The 25,317-nt window shown below is 43.2% G+C and overlaps 1 protein-coding gene across 1 annotated transcript in view; it reads left to right on the top strand.

Annotated features, from left to right (window-relative positions):
- st8sia1 (ST8 alpha-N-acetyl-neuraminide alpha-2,8-sialyltransferase 1) overlaps positions 1-14,613 on the top strand; it is a 71,269-nt gene extending 56,656 nt beyond the window's left edge. The window contains exons 5-6 of the mRNA XM_048610564.1: positions 8,687-9,141; positions 13,424-14,613. Coding sequence (XP_048466521.1) covers positions 8,687-9,141; positions 13,424-13,455 — 487 coding nt within the window. The 3' untranslated portion in view covers positions 13,456-14,613. The remainder of the gene's footprint in view (positions 1-8,686; positions 9,142-13,423) is intronic.
- Positions 14,614-25,317: the final 10,704 nt, after the last annotated feature.

Here is a 25,317-nt window from a genome sequence, read left to right as displayed (position 1 = left end):
GCAACTAGGGATGGGTAATAAATGCTGGTCCAGCCAGCACGAGTGAATAAGAAGGAGAGTAATAGTTGTCCTTGCCATTGATGCCCTGAGAATGACTAAAGAAGCGAGTGAATGGAAGCCCATGAGTTGTGCCAGACGTCACATGGGAAATGCTACGACTGCATTACTGACCAGCACACAGCAGGATAACTTTGAATGGATAATCACTATTTTTGTGCTCACCCCTGAGGTCTGTAATCTGCAGTGGTTCACATAGACAGCCCTTCATAAAGCTGCCCCTCACGTTTTTGTGTGTGGCTGGGTCCTTTCCAGCAGCTTTTGTGAGTTGCAAAGTTCGCACAATGCTCATTAACATTTCGGTCAGACAATGGGAGTCTGGAAGAGCGATATTCTGTACCATTGATTGACAATCATGCCTGCTTGTAATGGAAATACAGAAGTGCCATTGAAGTGTTCAAATTCAAGAAACAGATTTCTTTTTGTCTCGATTGAATTAGAATGTTTTTAAGGGAATGAGCTGAAGACATGGGCAATTCTCAAGTTACTAACACTCCAAATAACTTTCATTAACTTTCTAAAGCAAAAGGTTCGATTGCGAGGAGAGTTTTTGTTTGAAGAGAAACAGTAGATGGTGGTGGATTTACGTGGTCCTGAATATTTCTTTCCTTCATCATCTGTCATGAATCTTTTATCAGGCCCAAAGCCAACACTGTCTTTTAGAGAACTTCCCAGGCAGGTTCAACTGGCTGAGTATCTAGTCATTATGTTAAACCTGCCCTCAACTTACCTCCAGGTGCAGAACTGCTGGCAGTTGCCCTGTGAAAAATATCAAAATCCTGTCTCCCTAAATTTCAGTGCCGATTTAATAAAAAAAACTCCCTTGGCTTAGTTAATTGATGTCTGATTTAATCAGCTCATTCCAGAACATTAATATGCACTAATTTACTGATTTTGTTTTATTCTTTCATGAGGTATTGGCATCAGCAGCAAGGCTGGCATTTGCCGCCTGTCCTTGATTGTCCTTGAACTGGTTTAGAGGAGATTTAAGAAGATTGTTTTTCATCCAGAGGATAGTGGTGGGGGTGTGGGGTATTGGAGTTCGCTGCCTGAAAGGGTGGTAGAGGCAGGAACTGTTACAATATTTAGATGGTCACTTCAAGTACCTTAGCATACAAGGCTAAGAATAAGCGCTCGAAAATGGGACTGGAGTAAACAGGCATTTGATTACTAACATGGACATGATGGGCTGAAGGACCTCTTTTTGTGCAGGACAGGCGAAAATGTTTACGGTGTCACTATATAAGGGTGTGTGGTGTGTGTGTGCGGGGTTCAGAGAATAGGTGAAAGATGATATTGTTGGGGCTAGGAACATCTTGACCCCCATCAAGCATCTTTGTGCCACGCCTTTACGTAGATTAGGTAGGAGGCGAAGATTACAAACTAGATCCCCATGATAGAATCTCACTGAGAGGGAGAATGGCTGAGACTGCTAACTGCAAGAATTAAAAAATTGAGTCTATTGTCTTTGGAATTTTCCAATCATCAAGGAAGTAACAGGATAATAGTGAAGGATATCAAAGGGCTCATTCAAAATCTATTTGGCCCAATCGATAAGTGAGATGTCAACTTTCCAACCTTCTCTCTAGATCCTTTGAATTACTGAGTTTGCTTGGTCCCTTCATAAGACCATAATCATGAAAAATAGGAACAGAAGTAGGCCATTTGGCCCCTGGAGCCTGCTCCGCCATTCAATAGGATCATGGCTGATCCCACACTCCTCACTCCCACTTTCCTTATGACTCTTGTTTCCCCTCCTCAACAAGAATCTATCTCTCTCAGCCTTAATTATACGCAAGGACTCTGTTCCCATATCTCTCTGTGGCAAACGAGCCTAGATCATCCTTCACAACTGTCCTCATTTCATCTGTTACTAACAATGCTACCCAACCATCTTCTCCTTCTCACCTGTCTTTCTGAAAGATCAAATGTTAAGTTCCCAGCTTTGACCCCCTTTTAGCCATGTTTCCGTAATGGCTAAGAGATCATATTTATTTTCCTCAATTTGCACCATCAGTTCGTTGGCCTTATTCCAAATGCTTTGTGTATAAGACACAAAGCTGTTAGGCTTGGCCTTTTGCTATTTTAACCATACGAACTTTTCTTTTGCCTCTCACCATTGGTTACCCTGTTTTTGTATTGTACTGTTCCTACTTTTATTGCTGTCCAGGGTCCTTTCTCCTTGTCTCCCTGCTTAGGTTCCCATTCCCTTGCTAATTTAGTTTAAACTCTTCCCAGCCAAACTAACAAGTACTGCCCACAGCAATCCCAGTCCTGCCCAGGGGTAACCCATCCATTTAAACTGGTCCCACCTCTCCCAGAACAGGTCCGAGTGTCACAGGAATCCCTCCCCCAGAGCACCATCTATGCAGCCTCATATTCATCCAATATATCCAGCTATGTCTACTGTGATTAACGTTGCAGTGGTAGTAATTTTGAGATCGCTACCTTTGAGGTCCTACTTTTGACTTACTTCCTAACTCCCAAAATTTGGCTTTTAGGACCTCATCCCTTTTTTAACCTACATCTTGGTACCAATTTGTACCACAACCACTGGCTGTTCACCAGAGTATCCACTTTGGAATGTCCTTTAGCCCTCTGAGACATACTTGCCCAAGCATCAAGGAGGTAATGTGCCATCCTGGAGTCTCATTTGCAGTCACACAGATTCTTGTTCACTGTCACAAGTTTGTTCTGCTTGATTGAATCCTAGAACAGCACACCATTGCTGGTAACTGCCCAGCTCCTCATGCTTTTGTGCATGTAGTTGTGGCAGTCTCCGACTCGGCAAATCTACGGTAGCAATGTGATGGGAGATGGGCGGATTTTAATTGTTCCAAAATGATTTTCATGTAAAACTCCTTACATTTTGACTAAAAGATCAGTGCTAAAAATAATACTTGACATAAGTATATATGTAGCCTCCAGTGATTCCTCCTTATCACGCTAGCTACATCCTCAAAAATTCCAGTATATCTGTCAAACAATTTCCTTTTCATTTTCACTCTGTCAAAGAATATTAGAATTTTCTTAGTGCCCTACTACCCATTTTTTTTTAAAATGGTTTGAAAGGGATGGCCTAGTCATACCATCACTGGGCTGTTTGATCCAGTGACCCAGGTAAGGTTCTGAGGAAGAGATAGTAGGAACTGCAGATGCTGGAGAATCTGAGATAACAAGGTGTAGAGCTGGATGAACACAGCAGGCCAAGCAGCATCAGAGGAGCAGGAAGGCTGACGTTTCGGGCCGAGACCCTTCTTCAGAAATGCTTTTTTGACAGAGAGGTCCAGGAAGGAGAGAGAGGTGTTAGAGATGGTCCAGGTGAACTTAAGGAAGGGGTGGAAGGTGTCGGTGAAGTGGATGAACTGTTTGAGCTCCTCGTGGGAGCACGAGGCAGCACCAATACAGTCATCGATGTAACGGAGGAAGAGGTGGGGTTTAGGGCCAGTGTAGGTATAGAAGAGGGATTGTTCCACATAACCTACGAAGAGGCAGGCATAGCTTGGGCCCATGCGGGTACCCATGGCCACCCCTTTTGTCTGTAGGAAGTGGGAGGAATTGAAAGAGAAGTTGTTGAGGGTGAGGACGAGTTCGGCTAAGCAGATGAGGGTGTCAGTGGAGGGGGACTGGTCGGGCCTGCGGGACAGGAAGAAGCAGAGGGCCTTTAGGCCATGTGTATGGGGAATGCAGGTGTAGAGGGACTGGACATCCATTGGTAAAGATGAGGTGTTGGGGACTGGGGAATTGGAAGTTCTGGAGGAGGTAGAGGGCGTGGGTGGTGTCACGGACGTAGGTGGGGAGTTGCTGGACCAAGGGGGAGAAAATGGAGCTGAGATAGGTGGAGATAAGTTCGGTGGGGCAAGAGCAGGCGGAGACAATGGGTCAACCAGGGCAGTCAGGTTTGTGGATTTTGGGAAGGAGATAGAAGCGGGCGGTGCGGGGTTGGGGAATGATGAGGTTGGAGGCTGTGGGTGGAAGGTCACCTGAGGTGATGAGGTTGTGGATGATTTGGGAGATGATGGTTTGGTGTTCGGGGGTGGGGTCATGATCAAGGGGGCAGTAGGAGGAGGTGTCGGAGAGTTGACGCCTGGCCTCGGCGATGTAGAGGTCAGTGTGCCATACTACAACTGCGCCTCCCTTGTCCGTGGGTTTAATGGTGAGGTTGGGATTGGAGCGGAGGGCTGCACATTCTGTGGGGGAGAGGTTGGAGTGGGTGAGAGGGGTGGAGAGGTTGAGGCGATTGATGTCTTGACGGCAGTTGGAGATGAAGAGGTCAAGGGAGGGTAGGAGGCCTTTGGGTGGTGTCCAGGAGGAGGGGGTGTGTTGGAGCCGGGAGAAGGGGTCAGTAGAGGGAGGGTTAGGCTCACGGTTGAAAAAGCGCGGAGGTAGAGGCGGCGGAAAAACTGCTGAATGTCCAAACGTGACCGGTATTCGTTGATGTGTGGGTGGAGGGGGACAAAGGTGAGCCCTTTACTGAGGACTGACCGTTGGTCCTCAGTAAGGGGGAGGTCTGGGGGGATGGTGAAGACTCGGCAGGGCTGGGTGTTGCTGTCTCCTCTGGAGCTGCTGGCTGTGGAGGCGGTGGGCGGAGCGACGGCGGTGGTGGGCTGTGCGGCGTCAGCTGTGGGCGGAGTTATGTCGGCGGTGGTGGGCAGAGTTGCATCCATTTCTGAAGAAGGGTCTAGGCCCGAAACGTCAGCCTTCCTGCTCCTCTGATGCTGCTTGGCCTGCTGTGTTCATCCAGCTCTACACCTTGTTATCTCTAATGTTCTGAGGACCACGGTTCAAATCCCTCCACAGCAGATGGTGGAATTTGAATTCAATAAAAATGTGGAATTAAGAGTCTAACAATGACCGTGACTCCATTGCCAATTGACAGGGGAAAAACCTGTCCGGTTCACTAATATCCTTTAGGGAAGGAAACTGCCATCTTTACCTGGTCTGGACTACATGTGACTCCAGACTCACAGTAATGTGGTTGACTCTTAACTGCCCTCTGGGCAATAATGCTCGCCTAGCCAGGAGCACCCTCATCCCATGAATGAGTTTAAAAAAAAGCCTTTCCTTAATAACTGATAAGTGGACTAACTGACCTGTTGTTTTCTGTCTGCCTCCTTTCTCAAAAAGTGGTCGAGCTTTTGCTAACTTGCAATCTTTTCAGAATTTGAGGAATTTGGGAAAGTTAGAACCATTGCATCCAGTATATCTGCAGCTACTCCTTTGGAAGGCTTAGGATATGGGCTGTTTGACACAGGGAATTTGCTGAATTTTAGCCCAATTAATTTCTCCAACACTTGTTCTTAATTGATATTATCTTAAATCACTCCAGCTTTTAGACTGATCCACTATTTCTGGTAGATTTTTGTCCTTTCTACTGTGAAGGCGTTTTGTAATTTCCTAACAGCAGCAACAGCAGTAAACTTATATGTAAGTAGCACCTTTAAGGCTATAAAATGTACCCAAGGGACATCACAGGAAACAAACGACAATGAGCCAGAAAAGGAGACAGTAGATGAGATTACCTAAAGCTTGGCTGGAAAGTTAGGTTTTAAGGTGTCCTAAAGGAGAAAAGCAAAGTTAGAATTAGGTTTATTGTCACATGTACTCAAGTTACAAAAGAACAGGAGTACAGTGAAAAACATACAATGTCACCATCACACAGTGCCATCTTAGATACAAAGTACCAAGGTATAAATCTTGGGTACAAAAAATAGATAAAATAAGGAAAAAAAGTTACACTACATTACAGATATACATAGTGTAAGTTAGGAAAATAAGAAATAAAGCTAAAATGATAGATACAGTCTTTCTAGAAGGGCTCCCACATGGTCTGGCCTGGTTCCACTGTTTCCCAGCCAGTAGCCATCTTCACTCTGGGCCACTGAGCCCTCTCCTCCACAGAAGAGGAAAAAGACAGAGAGAATAGAAAGAGAGAGCAAATGTAAAGGCATGGACGGAGCAGACGAGCTCCAGATGGAGCGTCCTGCTCTGCTGCGATCTTGGATCAAAAAGGTGGAGAGGCAGCGAGGTGTTGGGAGGGAATTCCAAAACCTGGAACCCAGGCAACCAGTAGTGCGAAGGAGAGGTGATGGCTGATTGGTATTATCACGGGACTTTTAATCCAGAGACCCAGATTATGCTCTAGGGACCTGAGTTCAAATGCTGCCACAGCAGGTTGTGGAATTTGAATTCAATGGAAAAATATGGAATTAAGAGTCTGATAATGACCATGAATCCATTGCCGATTGTTGGGGAAAAACCCATCTGGTTCCCTAAAGACTTTAGGGAAGGAAACTGCCATTCCTACCTGTTCTGGCCGACATGAGACTCCAGATCCACAGCAATGTGGTTGACTCTTAATTGCCCTCTGGGCCAATAAATGCCAACATAGCCAGACACACTTTCATCCTGTGAATGAATTTTAAAAATACATTAAACGTGGAGATGTACAGGAGACCAGATGCAGAGGGCTGTTGTTTGGAGAAGATTACGGAGATGTGGGGAGAGCAGGACGCAAAAACTTAAAAACGGATCAGTATTTTAAAACTGAGGAACAAAAACAGAAGTTGCTGGAAAAACTCAGCAGGTCTGGCTGCATCTGTAAAGAGAAAACGGAGTTAACGTTTCGGGTCCGGTGACCCTTCCTCAAGTCTGAGTTTCTGATTTACAGCATCTGCGGTTCTTTTGGTTTTTATTTGGTTTTTAAAATTGACTTTTTGATTACTTTAGTTTTACACAGAAAAGAAACATATGGGAAGCTAGCCAACAGTTTCATGGAATAGTCTGGTCTAAATGAAACAAAGGCACAACTGAGAGTTTCAGCAGTGGATGAGCTAATACAGAATTAGAATTAGATTTAGCAGCACAGTGAAAAGTATGTAAAATTGCCATTCCCAGCACCATCTCTGGTATAAAGGTTCATAGGTACAAAATCTTAGGTTTAAATCAGAAATAAACTTAAAAGTTCAGCATTATGGTCCTTCTAAAGACAGAAGAAGAGAAAAAAAATAAAAGCAGATGGAGCAGATGAGTCCACACTTGGCTTCAACTCAGGCCAGTATTGGGCCTCACCTCGAGGATGGGAGTCTGCACTTGGCCTCACCTCGAGGCCGGGAGTCTGTGCTGGGCCTCACCTTGAGGCCAGGAGTCTGTGCTGGGCCTCACCTCGAGGCCAGGAGTCTGCACTGGGCCTCACCTTGAGGCCAGGAGTCTGCACTGGGCCTCAGCTCGAGGCCGGGAGTCTGTGTTGGGCCTCACCTCAAGGCCGGGAGTCTGTGCTGGGCCTCAACTTGAGGCCAGGAGTCTGTGCTGGGCCTTACCTCGAGGCTGGGAGTCCATGCTGGGCTTCCTCTCGCTTTGTGAGTTTGGGCGACCTTGCAGAAATGGAAAAAGACAGCCTTAGCGATGGCACAAAATTGAGATCAGAATCTTATTCTGGAATCAACTAGGACACTGAGCTTGTGAATAGACTGTTTAATCTCAGACTGTTGCCAGGGAGAGTGATGGACTGAAAGCTAAAGAGCAAAGTTCGGTTTGGGATCTAAAAATAGTAGCATCAGTTTTTCCAATGTGTGGCTGATGGGGATATTTGTTTACTCAGTAGTAGATGTCAGGTAAGCAGCCTGATAATTTAACATCGGCGGAGGAGTTCTGAAAGGTGATGGTGAGGTAGAGTTGGGTCACCATTGCACATGTGCCAACTAACACTGTACTGTTAGATGTTGTCACTGAGAGGCTGTAAGCAGATTAGAAATTGGAGGAGGTCAAGGGATTAGCAGAGGTAATGGCGTGGGAGCAGGAAGAAAAGCCTTTGCAAGTGATTTACTGACCACAATGAAACAGATAAGGATGGAAATCATATGGGGGCAACTTCACCTAGCTGGATGACAGTGGAGAGGCATTGGAGGAAATGCATGTAGTGTATTGTGATAGGCTGCAGACAGGCCCAGGGTGGGGTGGGATCAGGGGTCGGGGTCGGGGCTGGGGGGATGTGGGTTTATGTGACATAGTCACATGATGGTTGCCTGTAAAAATTTCTTTTGTCCCTAGCACTAAGCGACCCAAATTTACTTTTGCTGCTCCCATCTGTCTAAGATACTTGTAGCCATTACAACTACTTGTCTCAATATTTGTTGCTGGTTAGTGCCCTTCTGATGTCTCATTCTATCAAATCGCTGCTTTTGAGAATGTTGCCAATCCACAGACTTACTAATTGCCTTGGCAGGGCTACAAGCCCGTCCTTTTCATTTAATACTATCCTTAATCTCTTAGTTAGCCCCAGATGGATCAGTTTTCCTATGGACTGCTCAGTAGTATGCATGCTCAATGAGACTTATGAAATGCTTACTTAAACGTTCACTGTATCCAGCTTTGCAGTTAGATGAGATAGGAAATCTTCATCCAGAGGTGAAAGGTCAGTTCAGTAGCTCACTGCATTGAACTGTTCATACCTTTCAATAAACCATAAAATATCTGGAAACAATAAAGTTGGGTAACCCATGATGCAATAAATTGGTGTTCTACCAAGAGTGAAGTGTTTGCTATTTGTAAGATTGATAGTTTAAGAGAACTTCCATCAGAAGCTGACGGATAGAAGTAAAAATTTAATTTTTCTTTTATTTTCTTCCAGATTTCAGAACCTTCTGTGGTCCAGGAAATCCTTTGTGGAAAGTATGAAAGTGTATGGCCATAGCTACATTTACATGCCTGCCTTTTCCATGAAGACAGGGACAGATCCTTCCTTCCGCACCTACTACACATTGTCTGATTTCAGTGCCAACCAAACCATACTCTTTGCCAATCCGGATTTTTTGCGCAATGTCGAGAAGTTCTGGAAGGGCAAGGGAATCCATGCCAAACGCTTGTCCACGGGCCTATTCCTTGTCAGCGTTGCCTTGGGCCTCTGTGAAGATGTGACCCTTTATGGTTTTTGGCCCTTTTCAATGGACCTGCACGGGAGGATAATTAGCCACCACTACTATGACAACGTGATGCCTTTTTCGGGCTACCATGCCATGCCAGAGGAGTTCCTGCAACTCTGGCTCTTGCATAAAAGTGGCATATTAAAGATGCAGATTGGCAAATGTGAGGAGAATACAAAGCAGTGAATTGCAGAAGCGTGGAGGGGCATAACATACAGGTTTCAGACATAGCCCTTGCAGGGTAAATCTGTTGACATGTACAGACGTTTCATTTTGATATCGACCCATATCATCCGAGAGACATAGCAACCGAACGTGAAACCAGACCATCCTCTCTCCATTGCCATAAACTGTGAATGCATTTACTGAAATAAGTGTCAGAGTGATCTAGATCTGTACTGACGTCTACTTCCAACATTTCACCTGCACTGTGCATGGACTATCATGTTGAACAGAGTATAGAGAGACTGATAGAGTTGATGGACTGTCTCAATTTATGCCAGTTGGTAGGCACATCCACGGTTAATGAATGCGTAGGCCTCCAGAGGCTTAGTTTTATAAAAGGTTGCCTGTAAATATTGTCTTAATTGCTGTTTAAAGATTCCTATGGAAGCAGCTGATAACAAGATCTCTTTTGTCCTAGGATTTGTCTATGAATTATATTGGATCTGGACTAGTAGACCTGGTCAACTCCATAAACAGATTCCTAGCAGTTCCTTACTCACTTTTGTTCGATTCTTTTTGCAAGCCCCTGTGCAAAGCAATTAGCTTCATACATTTTTAAACCGAGTGCGGTTTTTTTCCAGAGCTACATAAACAATCTCAATCTCAATCAGTTTTTTTTTGCCTTAACTTTGTAGATACAGAATAGGTTTCCATCTCCTGTGTTTGTCTTTTAACTTTGTTGCATCTCTCCGTTGTCATTTTCTTTCCCTTCCTATGCTGTGGTCGATGCAAAATGTCAGTGAGGATAGCTATTTCTCCTATTTTGAGGATTCCATTGAACATATAAATATTGACAAAAGTTCAATTGGAGTAAAGACTTACACAACACTGACAGCAATTGAATGCACACATTTACATTATAGACTATACAGCATAGAAGGTCTTTATTTGGTTGCATATCCTTGGGCTTGAATCTTTAAACAGAAGATTTTAGTTTTAAGTGTCTCATGTGCGGGATGGGCAGGTTTTTAGTGCTAGCTTGGAAACTCATTGGATGGAAATTCAGCCCAAGGGATTGCTGGTGAATGTGATACTGTGCTCCCCACAGCCAAGTAACCAGAGCCATGTTGAATGAATCACACAAATTTACTTTTTGCAAGTAGCAATAGTATGAGATTTTCAGAAAATTGCCTTTCAGGCAAGAATGTTTCATATCGTTGCCATCGATTTGCGAGACAGATCTGACTTTTCTGCTTTGCTGTTGTGAGAATCTTGCCTCTGTTTTCTGGTTCAGAGAGGCTTGGGGAATGGGATACCAGGAAAGAGAAACGTCTGTCGTCCATGTTTTTTCTAACTCAGGTTTAAAACTGTTTCCAATGCTGAATTTTCTCTTGGCAACATTTTGGTGTCAGATTGATGTTTTGTTTGAAACAAGTTCATGTCAAATCTTGGGAAAATAGAACTCCTGGAGACTTGTGTTCTATCTCCAGCTGGGAAAACTATTTGGGGCTCATTGTCACAGTTTTCAAGGTGTAGTGTTGTGACAACTAGCTCTGCAAGTTTGGGACAATACTGACACTGGCCCTGGCAAATACTTTTGCCTGGATATTTTTCTGGAGAATGTGTCGAATTTAGGAAACAGGTTTTGAATTTGCAAAATTTGTTAATGCTTTTTGTATATTAGTAAGGAGAATAAAGTTAACTGAGTTCACTTCATAATGCAAAAGGGGGTGAACTCAATGAACAGCAGGATTCCATTGCAATCTTCGCACTTAGACAGTTACTATTGGTTAGTGTCAATGCCATGTTGCCAATCAAGGGGACTTTCAACCTCAGTTGCAATTGGAAGGGATTGTATGCTGTTGGACATTGAATTCAGATCGGCACAAGTTTATTCCAGTTGTTGGTTTAAGATTGCTGTAGTTTCATCCCAGAACCAGCCATCCCCTTTCCTACTTTGATGTCGTTCAGTTGTATTCAGCCAGCTGGAGTTTGACCATTGGTTAGAAAAGAATGCTTCCCTTACAGGGCAAAGGTCAATCCCACTCTATGAAAGCAGTTTCCTGTATGTTCATTGCAAGGCAGAAATGGATGAAAGGTTGGAAGGACGGATCTAACCCGGCCCGGACCTTAATTTCCAGAGTGGGGCAAACCTGTGAAAACAGAGAAGTGGGAGCCCCTATGTTTAAATGTAAAAAGTACAGCAGTCAATTGTGACCAATGTGTTTAAAGAAAGTGAAAGATCTGTCTGTGCGTGTTGCAAATCCAGCGGTGTGGATATATTAATCTTAACACAGATAGCAGGTGTTAAGTGGGTATCTGTGAATGTGTTGTCTATGAAATGCTGTAGCAAACTGTCATTGATTACCCTGTCAAAACTCCGCATATGTTTTTTGAAGGCTTTAGAATAGATCTTGTAGAACCCTAGTGGAAGAATTGCATATTCTGTAAGGTTTTGCTGATTTACCTTGTAAAACAGGGCTGTCTTTAACCTTTGTAATGTAGTTGAAAAGGTAGAAGAAAACCTTGATTCTCCTTGTCTTTGCCTCCTATTACTGTTGTAGCTGCCTGTTAACATAGGAACTGCAACTCCCTCAGTGAGGCCCAAAGGTTTCCATTTGGGATCCCAGTATTTTTAAGGTGCCAACCACCATTTCTGTGCGTTGATATTTATTGTTTCTTGATCTTTTAAAAGGGGCAATGTTGTGTGTGCTGTGTGCGCAGTATGTGTATAAGCCAAATGTGCAGCAAGGTTTCGTTGCACTGTGAGAATATTTCTGCTAGCTGGCCTGTTCCTTTATCACGAATAGCAGATTTGATTTCACCTGATTTCATATTTGGCTACCTCAGGTTTGTATCTGATTACTGGCTGCCTTAATTATTCTCCCATCAGTCAATGGAAAGGGACACAAGTCTGAATAAAAGGATAGAGGATAAATTTGAATCAACAGATCTTTGTCATTGTAATCCAGTTAATTTACATTACGGTTGCTCACAGTCTATGAACCCTGACCTTTATTATGGTACCCATTCCAGTCATATCAAGGCAACTGGCCCCTTTTTTACGTGCAACAATGCTGGATCAACATTGTATAAGAGTGAATTGTTAGCTTTTTCATGATCCCTTAGATGAATCTTTTATTGGACTCGTAGCTTTTCTTGGTGCTATTATCGTAGCTTCAGATTAATAGTTTTATTTTTGGTTTCTCAAACATTTCTTCAAAAATATGTAGATCAAATGTATTTATAGTTTTTGATGTTTGCCCTTCGGTTTTAGTAGATTATCGCATACTTTAACAATTACTGGTTCAGTCAGTTTCACAACAGAAATACAAGTCAATAGCGACTGACTTTTGCACACATATACATTAGTGATCTCCTTATCAAGGTGTTCATTATAGGACAATGGAGCTTTAGTCGTTGTAATGCATTAGTTTTGTAAATCAGAAAAAAGCTGTTGTATTTAGTTCACTTTGTAGAAACTCTGTTGCATACATTGAAATCAATTGTGGACCTACGTACGTGTGAGATGGATGTCCAGCTATTGGGCACAAATTTTTTTCTTGTGAATGACGCAATCACTCTTTGATTGTTAACATTTTAAGTGTAGCATGTGGATAATAACAAGATTGCATGATTAGTTAATAGCCTCCTCTCATTCATGCTGTCTTCGTTTATGTTTCTGAAACTTTAAGCTCTTTGCAGCTTGAATTGCTTCTGATATTTCTGTCGATGCAGACTTTTAAGAAGTATGTGCACTTGGAATTGAAACTGTGATTCCACATGTAACTAGGCTGAACACTCCACTGAATAAAGTACAATTCCAGGGGCCTGAGCTGCTGTAGTGGATACAGAAGGGGAATGATGCATTTACTTGCATGCAAAATTCAAGGAAGAGTAATGGCGAAGATTTTTTTGTTGCTGCAATGATGTTTTAATGATGTTTGACTTTTGACATTTTACACATAATGTTGCTGGTGTCAGAATACGTTTTGACAAAATTTTTATTTTTAGTTGGAAGAACTTTTATTTCAAAGCCAATGTCTGTATTTTAAACTTGTTCTTTTGTGAGCCTCAGGTTTATGACCATTCCTCACATACATCCAGCAGCCCTACCGAGGGCAGCCAGATTTTCCAGCATTCTATTTGAGGGTTATGGTAACTCACTGAGCTATTTTACAGATGGTTAATACATGAGGGCAGATTTTTCTAAGTGTGAGCCTTGAGCTAGGGAGTTACTGGGAGTAAGGAACTCATCCCGTTTTCCTGTTTAATTACAGACAAGGAGAAGCCATTCCACTCACTTCGTTGATCCAGAAGATCCTACATTCCCTCATTGTGGCATCTAACTGGCTGACCACTGAGCCCAGGAGTTTTCCTTCCAGTTTTTGTTCTGGAGAGAGTTTCCTGATGTAATATCTAAATCTGCCTCTCACCAGTTTGGACTGTGTCAGTTTGTCTAACCCTCTCAATTTAATGTAATATTATAAATTTCCTTTATCCGTGGATGGGAAACATTGAAATAGGAGTGGGCTATTCAACTCTTTGAGCCTGTTCTGCCACTAATTTACATCATGGCTCATCTAAATCTAAACTCCATTTATCCATCTTGATCCCATAATGTTTAATGCCGTTCCCTAATGAAAATGTATTGAGCTTAGCTTGAAGACTTTCAGTTCCTTTGGGAAAAGAGTTCCAGGTTTTTACATCTCTCTCCCCCAGGTTTTTAATGACTCTTTGTGCGATGGAGCACTTCTTGACATCACCTCTGAATGGCCAAACTCAAATGTTAACACTGTGACCCCTAATTCTGGACATGCCTTTAACTATGAAACATTTAGGATCAATTTCTACTCCTTGCTCTGTTCCTGGAGGAGCTAACTCATTTATTTCAAAGGGTTTAGATAGTCCATGATAAAATAGGGGAATTTGACTCTGAATGAGCCAAGCTTGTTATTTTACTGAAAAGAGGAATGTGTTACAAAATTGTTTCTCTTGCACTCATCAGGACAAATGCAAGAGTACCAGGTTTCAATTTCTCATGATAATTTATACAACAGATTTAAAATTTGGCATTCAGGGTAAACACAAGAATGCCAAATTTAAAATATGTTGTATGAATGGTTGTGATTAATTGAAATTTGGCACTCAAACGTTTGCCGTGCAAGAAGAAAAGCTTCAGCAACATGTCTCTCAGTAAGTTTTGAATTCTGACCTACCAAGTAACTGTACATTAATGTTGCTCTGTTACTTCCAGGCTCACTTCTGACGGTGCATGAGACAATGTACCCCATGTACCTGTGTGAAAAGGTGACTTACAGTCAACTTCAACAGATCTCAGCTCAACACAGTGGCTAACAATGTTTATTGACTAACTTTGTAATGAGAGTTTATAAAAGATTTAGAATTCTTACTGGTTTAGGCCTTGTAGCTGTCAGTAGGCCCCATGTTGTGTCAACATGCAATAAATTTCTGCAAGTTATAAGATGTGACTTTTGATTGTCTTATTTCTTGTCTCTATATCAAATAATTGTGAAATTTACCGCCGTTCTAACGTGACATACAGGTATATCTCCTGTGACGCTATAGTTGTATTCTTGTACGACCTCACACTATAGAAAATCGCCATAGAACATGGCGTTATAGGGAAATCACTATAGAAAATCGCTACACCTGTACAGCAGAAAGTTTGCATTATCCTTGCAGTGTTACAGCCAATTTGCATTAACAAAACATGTGTTACGCAGAACTACCTGTGTCTCATGTGAGCCTCCTCCCATTTTATTGCATCCACACATACCATCATATCTTCTGCTCCTGTCTCCCTCATGTATTTAGAACATAAGAACTAGGAGCAGGAGTAGGCCGTCCGGCCCTTCAAGCCTGCTCCGCCATTCAATAAGATCATGGCTGATCTTTTCGTGGACTCAGATCCACTTACCCGTGTTCTCACCGTATCCCTTAATTCCTTTATTGTTCAAAAAAAATCTACCTTATCTTTAAAAAAGCTTAATGAAGTAGCGTCAACTACTTCACTGGGCAAGGAATTCCATAGATTAACAACCCTCTGGGTGAAGAAGTTCCTTCTCAATTCAGTCCTAAATCTGCTCCCTCTAATCTTGAGGCTATGCCCTCTTGTCCTAGCTTCACCTGCCAGTGGAAACATCCTCTCCACTTCTATCTTATTTATTCCCTTCATAATTTTATATGTTTCTATAAGATCCCCCCTCAATCTTCCAAATTCCAATGAATATAATTCCAATCTACTCAGTCTCTCCTCATAAGCCAACCCCCTCAACTCGGGAATCAACCTAGTGAACCTCCTTTGCACCCCCTCCAGTGCCAGTACGTCCTTTCTCAAGTAAGGAGACCAAAACTGCTCACAGTACTCCAGGTGTGGCCTCACCAGCACCTTGTACAGCTGCAACATAACCTCTCTGCTTTTAATCTCAATCCCCTTAGCAATGAAGGACAAAATTCCATTTGCCTTCCTAATTACTTGTTGTACCTGCAGACCTACCTTCTGTGATTCATGCACAAGGACACCTAGGTTCCTCTGCATAGCAGCATGCTGCAACTTTTTACCATTCAAGTAATAATCCTTTTTACTATTACTCCTACCAAAATGTATGACTTCACATTTATTTACATTGTATTCCATCTGCCAGACCTTTGCCCACTCACTCAATGTATCTATGTTCCTCTGCAAAGTTTCACAGTCCTCTGCACACTTTGCTCTGCTCTAACTTCCCCTTGAATCAATCTATGATATTTACATAAACTCCACATTCTCACCACTCGCAGGATCAATGGTTATCTCCTGGATTCCTCAACACTTTTATTAGCTTATATTTATTCCCTGCAACATGATTCAGGCCTAACAAACCCATAATGTTATTTTTTTTACATTTAGGTCACCACTAAGCCTTCTCTTTCCTAAAAGAATAGACCTGCATCTTGCTAGTTATAACCTTTCAGCTTGGATGCTATCCTCACAAATCGTTCTTTGCCCCTTCGGCACTTTCTCCATATTCTTTCTGTGACGTGGAGACCAAACCAGCTCTCAGTACACCAAGAATCATCTATCCAAGGTCCTATGCAATTGAACTTCCGTGCTTTTTCAATTTTATCCCTCTCGGAATGAGCCTCTGTGCTTTATACATTTTTATGAAGAAAGGGCAGGGAATCCTCCACCTCCAGCTTCCATGTCATCATTACACCCTGCCGCTCCACCCATTCATCAAATATTTTTGTTATCTAATGAGGAACATACAAGAACTGTCCCAGGGTTGGCAGTGTTGTTTTTCAGACGCAATACTTTGGTTAAGTGCTCCAGGATTGAAATACTCTCTGATGGCCAATTGAGTTGGCCAATATGCAAACAGGGGGAATGTAAGACTTATCTGGGATCTGTTGCCCTTTCAATGGATAGTTACCTCAGTAATGCATCATAGACCTACACATGAACAATATATACTTTGGAATGAAGTATGAAGTCATGAGTAGAGGATAGACATTGGATTAATGCAGATATCAGGGTAAGCCTGCCTCTCTTGGTCGACAGCCAGTGAATTGCCGCTGAGCTAAGCATTGACTTGAGACATGCCCTCTGCCCCCATCTGGGAGAGAGTCCCATCTCCAGAAGTTGCTAACCAATCTTTTTCCCCTCTTTATTCATTCACAGGATGTGGGCATCGCTGGCCAGGCAATCCCTAATTGCCCAGAGGGCAGTTAAGTGTCAACCACATTGCTGTGGATCTAGAGTCACATGTAGGCCAGACTAGGTACGGATGGTAGTTTCCTTCCCCTAAAGGGCATTAGTGAACCAGATTGGTTTTTCCCCAACAATCAACAATCACGGTCATCATTAGACCCTCAATTCCAGATATTTATTCAGTTCAAATTCTACCATCTGCCGTGGCGGGATTCGAACCCAGGTCCCCAGGACATTATCTGGGTCTCTGGATTAACAGTCCAGTGATAATACCACTAGGCCATCGTCTCCCTGGCCAGCAGCCCTCTTGTCCCAGCAAGGCACGGTAACCATTCCCAGATGGAAGGGTACAACAATGGAACCAGACTTCAAGTTAAGCCCAGGTCTCCTGACTGACGGTTCTAATTGTCTGTTCTTTGTGGAACCTCTTTTGCTAGTGTCTCAATGTTTATTTGCAGAAGATTAAGATGGTGTAGTATTCGAAGCCTCTCTCTTTTTGTTATTTTCCTGGCCTGTTTGATTGATGCTTTTACAGGATTGCAGGAACAACAGTTTCTATCTTCAAAAGAAGATTTGTGAAACTTTTTTCCACTGAAATTGTGACAATAAGGTTCTATTCAGAGTCTATAGTGGCAGAATGAGTATTGAAAGGATGTCATTTTGCATGGTGCATTTGAGGGGGTAATTGGGAGGTGGGTAGGGGTTTGTGAGAATACACTGAGTTAGCATGGAGGGTAAAAGGGGTAATAGTGATTGGATGAGGAGCCAAATACCTAACAGGTTTTACTGCAAATGGGACAGAAGCTCCAGATGACTTAGATGATTAACAATCCCATCTTAACCCTCAACCATCCCTGTGGCTGCCTCTGCTCAGTCTCAGGCCTAATTCTTCCCCACAGCTCTCATTCATGGAGTGAAAAGCATGACATGTGGGTTACCCACCTTAACAGCAGAAATCCAGGCCATGAGGACACAGTCATGTCAGAAATTGGTTAAATGACCTGATAGAAGTTTATAAATTCATGAGGGCCATAGATAAAGTAAATAGCCAAGAATTTTTTCCTAAGGGAGGGGTGTCCAAAACTAGAGGCCATATGTTTAAGGTGAGAAGGGAAAGATTTAAAAGGGACCTCAGGAGCAACTTTTTCACACAGTGGGTAGTGCGGGTACAGAATGAACTGCCAGAGGAAATGGTGGAGGTGGGTACAATTACAACATTTAAAAGACATTTGGACAGGTCCGTGAATAGGGAGGGTTTAGAGGGATGTGGGCCAAATGGCAAATAGGACTGGTTCAGTTTAGGAAACCTGGTTGGCATGGACAGATTGGACTGTAGGGTCTGTTTCGCTGCTGTATTACTCTTGTGACGGGCTTGTTTTCCCTAGAGCAGAGCATATTGAGAAGGGATATGATTGAGATGTTCAAGATTATTACAGACATAGATAGGGTAGATAGGAAGAAACTTTTCCCCTTAGTGGAGGGGGCCAATGACCAGGGGATATAGATTAAAGCTAAGGGGCAGAAGATTTAGAGAGGATGTTTTCACCCAAAGGGTGGTGCGAATCTGGAACTCACTGCCTATAAGGGTGGTAGAGGCAGAAACCCTCATAATATTTAAGAAGTATTTAGGTATGCATGTGCAATGCCAAGGCACACAATATTATGGGTCAAGTGCTGGAAAATGGGATTAGAATAGGCAGGCGGTTGTTTTTGACTCGCGTGGAAATGATGAGCTGTAGGGCCTTTTTCTGTGCTGTAGATCTCTATGACCTTAGGAGCAGTTATTCAAGGCCAGGAATCGGGACCCTCTGCTTCAGTGATGTAGAACACATAGGCAATGTCTTTTCCTTAGTGTATCCCTCAGATTTGGGTCATTTTGAATCTCAGTTCCCCTGTATATTATTTGCATGGCCCAAAACCATTATATTTCTGGCTGTACTTGCTCTATCCTCTCAGGTCACCCCTTGCTGATAGAGCATCTGTATCACTTTTCATCCTGGTTTCACTGCTAAGTTGGTTCAGTTCAGGTTTGCTGGTGTTGGATTCACTAGCCGAAGGATTTTTATCCCTGGATTTTTTCCTCTCATGTTTCTCCTGTGGCAACAATGGAGATTGGGTATCTGCCAGCGCCACTTCCCATCTGTGAATCATAGAATCCCTACAGTGTAGAAGCAGGCCATTTGGCCCATTGAATCCTTACCGACCCTCCTAAGGGCATCCCAACCCCCTGCCCTATCCCTTTAACTCTGCATTTCCCATGGATAATCTACTTAACAAGCACATCCCTGGATACCAAGGGCAATTTAGCATGGCCAATACCCTGAACCTGCTCGTCTTTGGACTGTGGGAGGAAACCGGAGCACCCGGAGGAAACCCACGCAGACACAGGGAGAATGTGCAAACTCCACACAGACAGTCACCCGAGGGTGGAATCGAACCCAGATCTCTGGCGCTGTGAGGCTGCAGTGCTAACCATTGAACCACTGTGCTGCCCTTTGCTATACTTAAGAGTGAAATCTTAACTCCAAAACACCAAATTCTGGAGTTTCACACATTTTCTTTTAATAGATCTCCTGCAGTGAATAATGATCATTCCCACCATGAAGTTTGCTCACGTTGAAAAATATGCAGATCCTCTCATACCCATGCACAACTGACAAAATCCTCTTTCTGCACTGGCTGGTGTTTGAGCTTTGGATCCAAATGATATAGGCTTCTACACTTTGTAACAGAGCTCCACTTTTTGTAGAAACCTCTGTTTGCAGAGTGACAGCTTTCGATCTGTCACAGTATGACCTGACTAGTCTCCTTGCATGGCAGTTCCTTGAGTTGGAATTCCTCTCACATGAGTCTGACCCCTGCACTCAACATGTTCTCTCATCAACTCTCGTAGGCTTGTTGTGAGGGATGAAAGACCTCATTTCTTGGATCAATCTTAACATGACTGGGACTAAGGGAAGGGAGGCGTGGTTGTGTTGATAAGTGGGATGGATTAAGTACATTCGTAATGGAGAACCTCTGATCAGAAAATAATGTGTGGAATCTGTTTGAGTGTTAAGAAACGGGAAGGGGTAGAAGGTTGGTTGAAATGATTTGTAGGCCACCAAATAGTCATGGTTTTGTAGAAATGGTCTTAATCAGAAGGTGAGACAAACATGAAACATGTGCACCATAGTTATCATAGGTGATTCCACTCTGCATGTAGACCAGGTAAACAAACTCAGCACTAAAGCTATCCAGGTCAAGTTTCTGTAGTGTATAAGGGATGGTTTTCTAGAGCAGGACATTGAGGAGCCAATGAGAGGACATGCTACTTTAGATCTAGTATTATGAAGTGGAAAAAGAGTTCATTAACAATCTTGTTACCACAACATGATAGAATTTTATGTTATGTTTGAAAATGAGGTTGTTTATTCTGAAGCAAGGGTGTTAAATTTGAATACGAGACATTATGAAGGCACAAATTGACTGAGGTGGACGACGAGTAAACATTAAAAGTTGGCAACAGGAGGGTTTGGAGAATTAGTGAATGGGCAAAAACATGACAGATGGAAAATAACTTGGAAAAATGTGAGGTAATCCACTTTGGTGGGAGGAACAGATGTGCAGGGTACTTCTTAAATGGTGAGAGGTTGGAAAGTGTGGATGTGCAATAGGACCTAGGTGTCCTAGTCAATTAGTCACTGAAGATTAACAGGCACTGCAGCAAGTTATTAATAAGGGTTATTAGAATGTTAGCCTTAAACACAAAAGTGTTTGAGGACAGGAATTGTGAAGTCTTGCTGCAGTTGTATAGGAGCTTTCTTAGACCTGGGCTATTATGTGCAGTTTTGGTCTCCTAATCATCACAGAGGGAATGCAATGATACCTTCCCAGACTTGTTCCCAGGATTGCAGGACAGTCCTAAGGTGAGTTGGGCAAACTGTACTATTTTTTTCCCCCTTTATTCACTCACAGGATGAGGGCATTGCTTATTGACTGTCCCTCATTGCCCAGAGAGCAGTTAAGCATCAACCACATTGCTGTAGGTCTGGAGTCACATATAGGTCAGACCAGGTAAGGATGGCAGTTTCCTTCCCTAAAGGGCATTAGTGAACCAGATAGATTGTTCCTGACAATTGACAATGGATTTATGGTTATCATTAGACTCTTAATTCCAGATATTTTTACTGAATTCAAATTCCACCTTCTGATTTGAACCCGGGTCCCCGGACGTTATCTGGGTCTCTGGGTTGACAATCCAGTGATAACACCTTTGGGCCATTGCCTCTCTGGTGTTTCAAGCAATGAAAGGCGATCACATTGAAACATTAAAAATACTTAAAGGGATAGACAAGGTAGACGCAGGTAAGATGTTTTCCTTGGTTGTGGAGTCTAGAATAAGGGGACACAATTTAACAGGAATAGGGATGCCAATTAGGTCTGAGATGAGGAGCTTTTTTAAACTTGGATTTGTGAACCTTGTGAATTTTCTAGCCCACAGAGACCTCTAGGTGTTCAGTCTTAGACTGTGTTTAAGGTGGAGGTTGATTTCTGATTACTAACGTACACAGTTAGGGCATGGAGTAGGTAAGAGGCACTGAAGTGTTCGATGGTCCATGATCATATTGAAAGATGGGGTAGGGTCAAGGGGCTGAATAGCCTACTCCTGCTCCCATGTACCCAATCATCTTAATGCTTTCCTGTCACTTAATGTTTCCATCTCAGCAATAGTTATGTCTTTTCAGAACAATCGTCGTGTTCAGCAATCCCTCACTGACAAGTATGATTGTCCACCCAGGAAATTCCCAGTCACTGGTCATGGGTTCTGCGGGGCCTTGTGTGGCTGATGAGCCTAATCTTAGAGCCACATTCCCAACCACACATTTGGCAGCTACTGCCAGGGGATGGAATTACCTTTGGTCTTGAGATTGTTGGCATTTCTATCTCCAGTTTCTTTTCAATACTTCGTCTTGGTGTTCTTGAAGAATTGTGTCCTTTCATACAGGAGCTTCTTCTGAATGAGGGTGTCTATGACATCTATGTTGCATTTTTTGAAGGAAGCCTTCAGGGAGTCTTTGAAAGGATTCCTTTGTCCTCCTCTTTGTTTGAATGCCCTCCTTGTGCTGGACGAAGAAGATTTGCTTTGTCAGTTGGAACTCAGGCATCCTAAGCATGTGGCCAGCCTAGTGGAGTTGGTTTCAGATGATCATGACCTGAATGCTGGTGCTTCATCAAAGACACTGAAGTTAGTAAACCTGACCTCCCAATTGATGTGGAGAATCTGTCTCGAACAACATTGATGGTACTTCTCAAAGATCTTAAGGTGGCGGCTATATGTAGACCAAATTTTGCAACCATATAGAAGTGTCTACCTTATATTCAAGGATCTTGGTATCAGCATGGATGTCATAGTCATTGAAGACTCTCATCCTTAGGTGTCTGAAGGTAGCACACGCAGATTTGGTGTGATCTTGAATCTCTGCATCGACGTCAGACCTTAGTAGAGAGGTATCTCCCCAGGTAAGGGAAATATTCCACACTTGGAAAGATTTCTCCATTGATGTTAACGCAGGGCTGGACCAGAACCTGGCCTGGAATGGATTGATAAAGGGTTTGAGACTTCTTGAAGTTGAGGCTGAGACCAATTCTTCGATATGCTTCTGCAAAGGTGTTAAGCGAGGCTTGAAGATTCTCTTCCAAGAGAACAAAGATGATATTGTCATCCACGGACTGAAGTTCCACAAGTGAGATCTGTGTCACTTTCTTCTTGGATTTCAACTAACGGTTGAGGTTAAAAAGTCTTCCATCCATCCTCTAGACAACGTCCACACCAATGGAAAGCTCTTTCTTGACGAGATGAAGAATGGTGGTGATGAAGATGGAGAAAAGGGTGGGGGAGATGACACATCCCACTTCAAAGGTTCCTGTCATATGACCATTGGTGATGACCATCTCTAGCATCTTGTCTTGGAGGAGGAGCAAAATGTCACTGAATTTCTCTGGACAGTTGGCATTTGAAAGAGTCTTCCATTGCAATTCCCAACTGACTGAGTGAAAAGCCTTGGTCAGGTTGATGAAGGCCATGTAGTGTGCTCGGTGGGTGGCCCTGCCAGGAGTTGGCAACTGCCAATGGCATTGCTCTCGGGATCAACAGAATGTTCGAGCCTCCCACTGCAGCAAGGTGGCCATCCATAGAAAGGTTCACAACAGTATAAGCTGCATAAAAGATAAGTATAACATTCTTGAATGTTACTTGATATCTTAAATCTCACCTTTTGCTCTCAGTTGGACCTACGGTTCTCTCTGTTAACCCAAATATGCCGAGCAGGGGCTAGGATCATCTCAATTAGGATGGATAAAAAAGTGAGCAAATGGCACTGGAATGGACTTTCCTATGGGCCAAGCAGATGGAAACAATATGAATGGAGTGAATTCACAGCTGCTGGCGTGGAGATGATGGCATTGGGAGGGTTAGAGTCAGGTTTCACAGCATGGGGTGAAGCCCTATACCCCTTCAGCCCAGCACCAGTCATCAAACTCCTATCTACTCTTAGTCCTACTTCCCAGCACTTGGCCCATAACCTTCTTTGTTATGGCCTTTCAACTGTTCATCGAAATACTTCTCAAATGTTGACATTTTGCTGGTGTAAAGGGGGACTGTTTGAGGGGCCTCGGGGGAAGAACTTCTACAAGGTTCTGGCCCTAAGGTTGAGCTCACCTAACTATAACAAAGTTCATCTCACCGTAACCTAATCATTCACAAACCCAGTATCGGTTATGAATGGACATGAAAGAGAAAGACTTGCATTTCTATAGCACCTCTGAGTCCTGCAGCCGAGAAGATTCTTTGGAAATGCAGTCGCTGCAGCATGTAAGAAGTGGCTACAGCTAAAATCAGCACAGCGAAGGCTCGCACACAACCAAACCAGCTAATCTTTTTGTGTGATGTTGATGGAGGGATAAACATTGCCCGGGATGCTGAGGATAAGTCCCTGTACTTCTTCCAAGTATTGCTCTGGGATTCCTTCCAGCTACCTGAGACGGTAGCTGGGACCTTGGTTTGATATCTCAGTAACATCTAATTTTTAATTAACATACAAGCATTTACTCGTTGCATTTATCGTTGGCATACAACACTGCAGCTTCTGTCTGTTATTATTAAATATTCATTCCAAAGAGCATGTCAGCTATGGTTTGGCTGTGGAATGATAGTCTCTGAGTGGGTCACAAAATTGCCGCAGAGCAGAAGGAGGTTATTCAGTCTATCACATCTGCATTTGCTCTTTGAATGATCAACTCACCTTATGCCAACCTCCTGCTTTTTCTCCATAACCCTGTGCATTCTTCCTTTCCAGATCATAGGCTAATTCCCCTTTCAATTCCCAGTTAAACCTGGATCTACCACACACTCAGGTAGGGCATTCCACCTCCTAACCGCTCACTGCGTGAAAAGCTTTTGTGTCTTTTGATTGTTACTTTAAATCCATGTGCTCTCGTTCTCGCTCCTTTCGTGGGTCAGGACGTGTTCTCCCTATCTACTATGTCCAGACCTATCATGATTTTGAATTCCTTAAGCAAATCTCCCTTAGCCTCCTCTTCTCCAAAGGATACAGTCACAGCTTCTCAAATCTATTGTCATAACTGAACTGATGCTTCTTCATCACTGGAATTATTCATGTTAATCTTTTCTGAACTTTCATTAATGACGTAACATGCCTCACAAAGTGTGGTGCCCAAACTGGATGTTTTACACCCTGGAGGCTGAATTAGCACCATCTATAAGTTTAGCTTGACCTTTTGATTTGATTCGATTTGTTGTAGTCACATGTACCTAAGTACAGTGAAACGTTTTTGTTTTGCGAGCAGTACAGCCAGATAATAGCAAACAAGGACTTACAGATCATCGGGTGCTTAGACAAAGCAAGGCATGCCAAGTGACTGTTGCACAGGAGATGCATCAAAGCAAGGTCAACATTAAATTGAAATTAGAGAGTTCCATTCAGCATTCCACCAATGATGTGGAGGTGCCGGTGTTGGACTAGGCTGGACAAGGTCAGAAATCACATGACACCAGGTTATGGTCCAATAGGTTTATTTGAAAAGCTTGTGTTTTCAAATGAACCTGGTGGGCTATAGCCTGGTGCCGTGTGATTTCTGACCCAATCTAACAACAGCAGAGACGAAGCTGTTCTTGAACCTGTTGGTGCATGTGTTCAAACTTCTGTATCATCTGCCTGATGGAAGAGGTTGTAGGAGAGCATTACCAGGGTGGGAGGGGTCTTTGACGATATTGGCAGCCTTTCTGCAGCAACAAGAAGTGTAAATGGATTCCAAGGATAGGAGATAACAAGGTGTAGAGCTGGATGAACACAGCAGGCCAAGCAGCATCATAGGAGCAGGAAGGCTGACGTTTCGGGCCTAGCCCCCATTTTCTGATGAAGGCTCTAGGCCTGAAACGTCAGCCTTCCTGCTCCTCTG

This window comes from Rhincodon typus, chromosome 22 (genome assembly GCF_021869965.1).
Source record: "Rhincodon typus isolate 14 chromosome 22, sRhiTyp1.1, whole genome shotgun sequence".
Taxonomy (NCBI): domain Eukaryota; kingdom Metazoa; phylum Chordata; class Chondrichthyes; order Orectolobiformes; family Rhincodontidae; genus Rhincodon; species Rhincodon typus.
The sequence above is the reverse complement of the archived record's forward strand: the minus strand, read 5'-3'. Positions and strand labels throughout refer to the sequence as shown.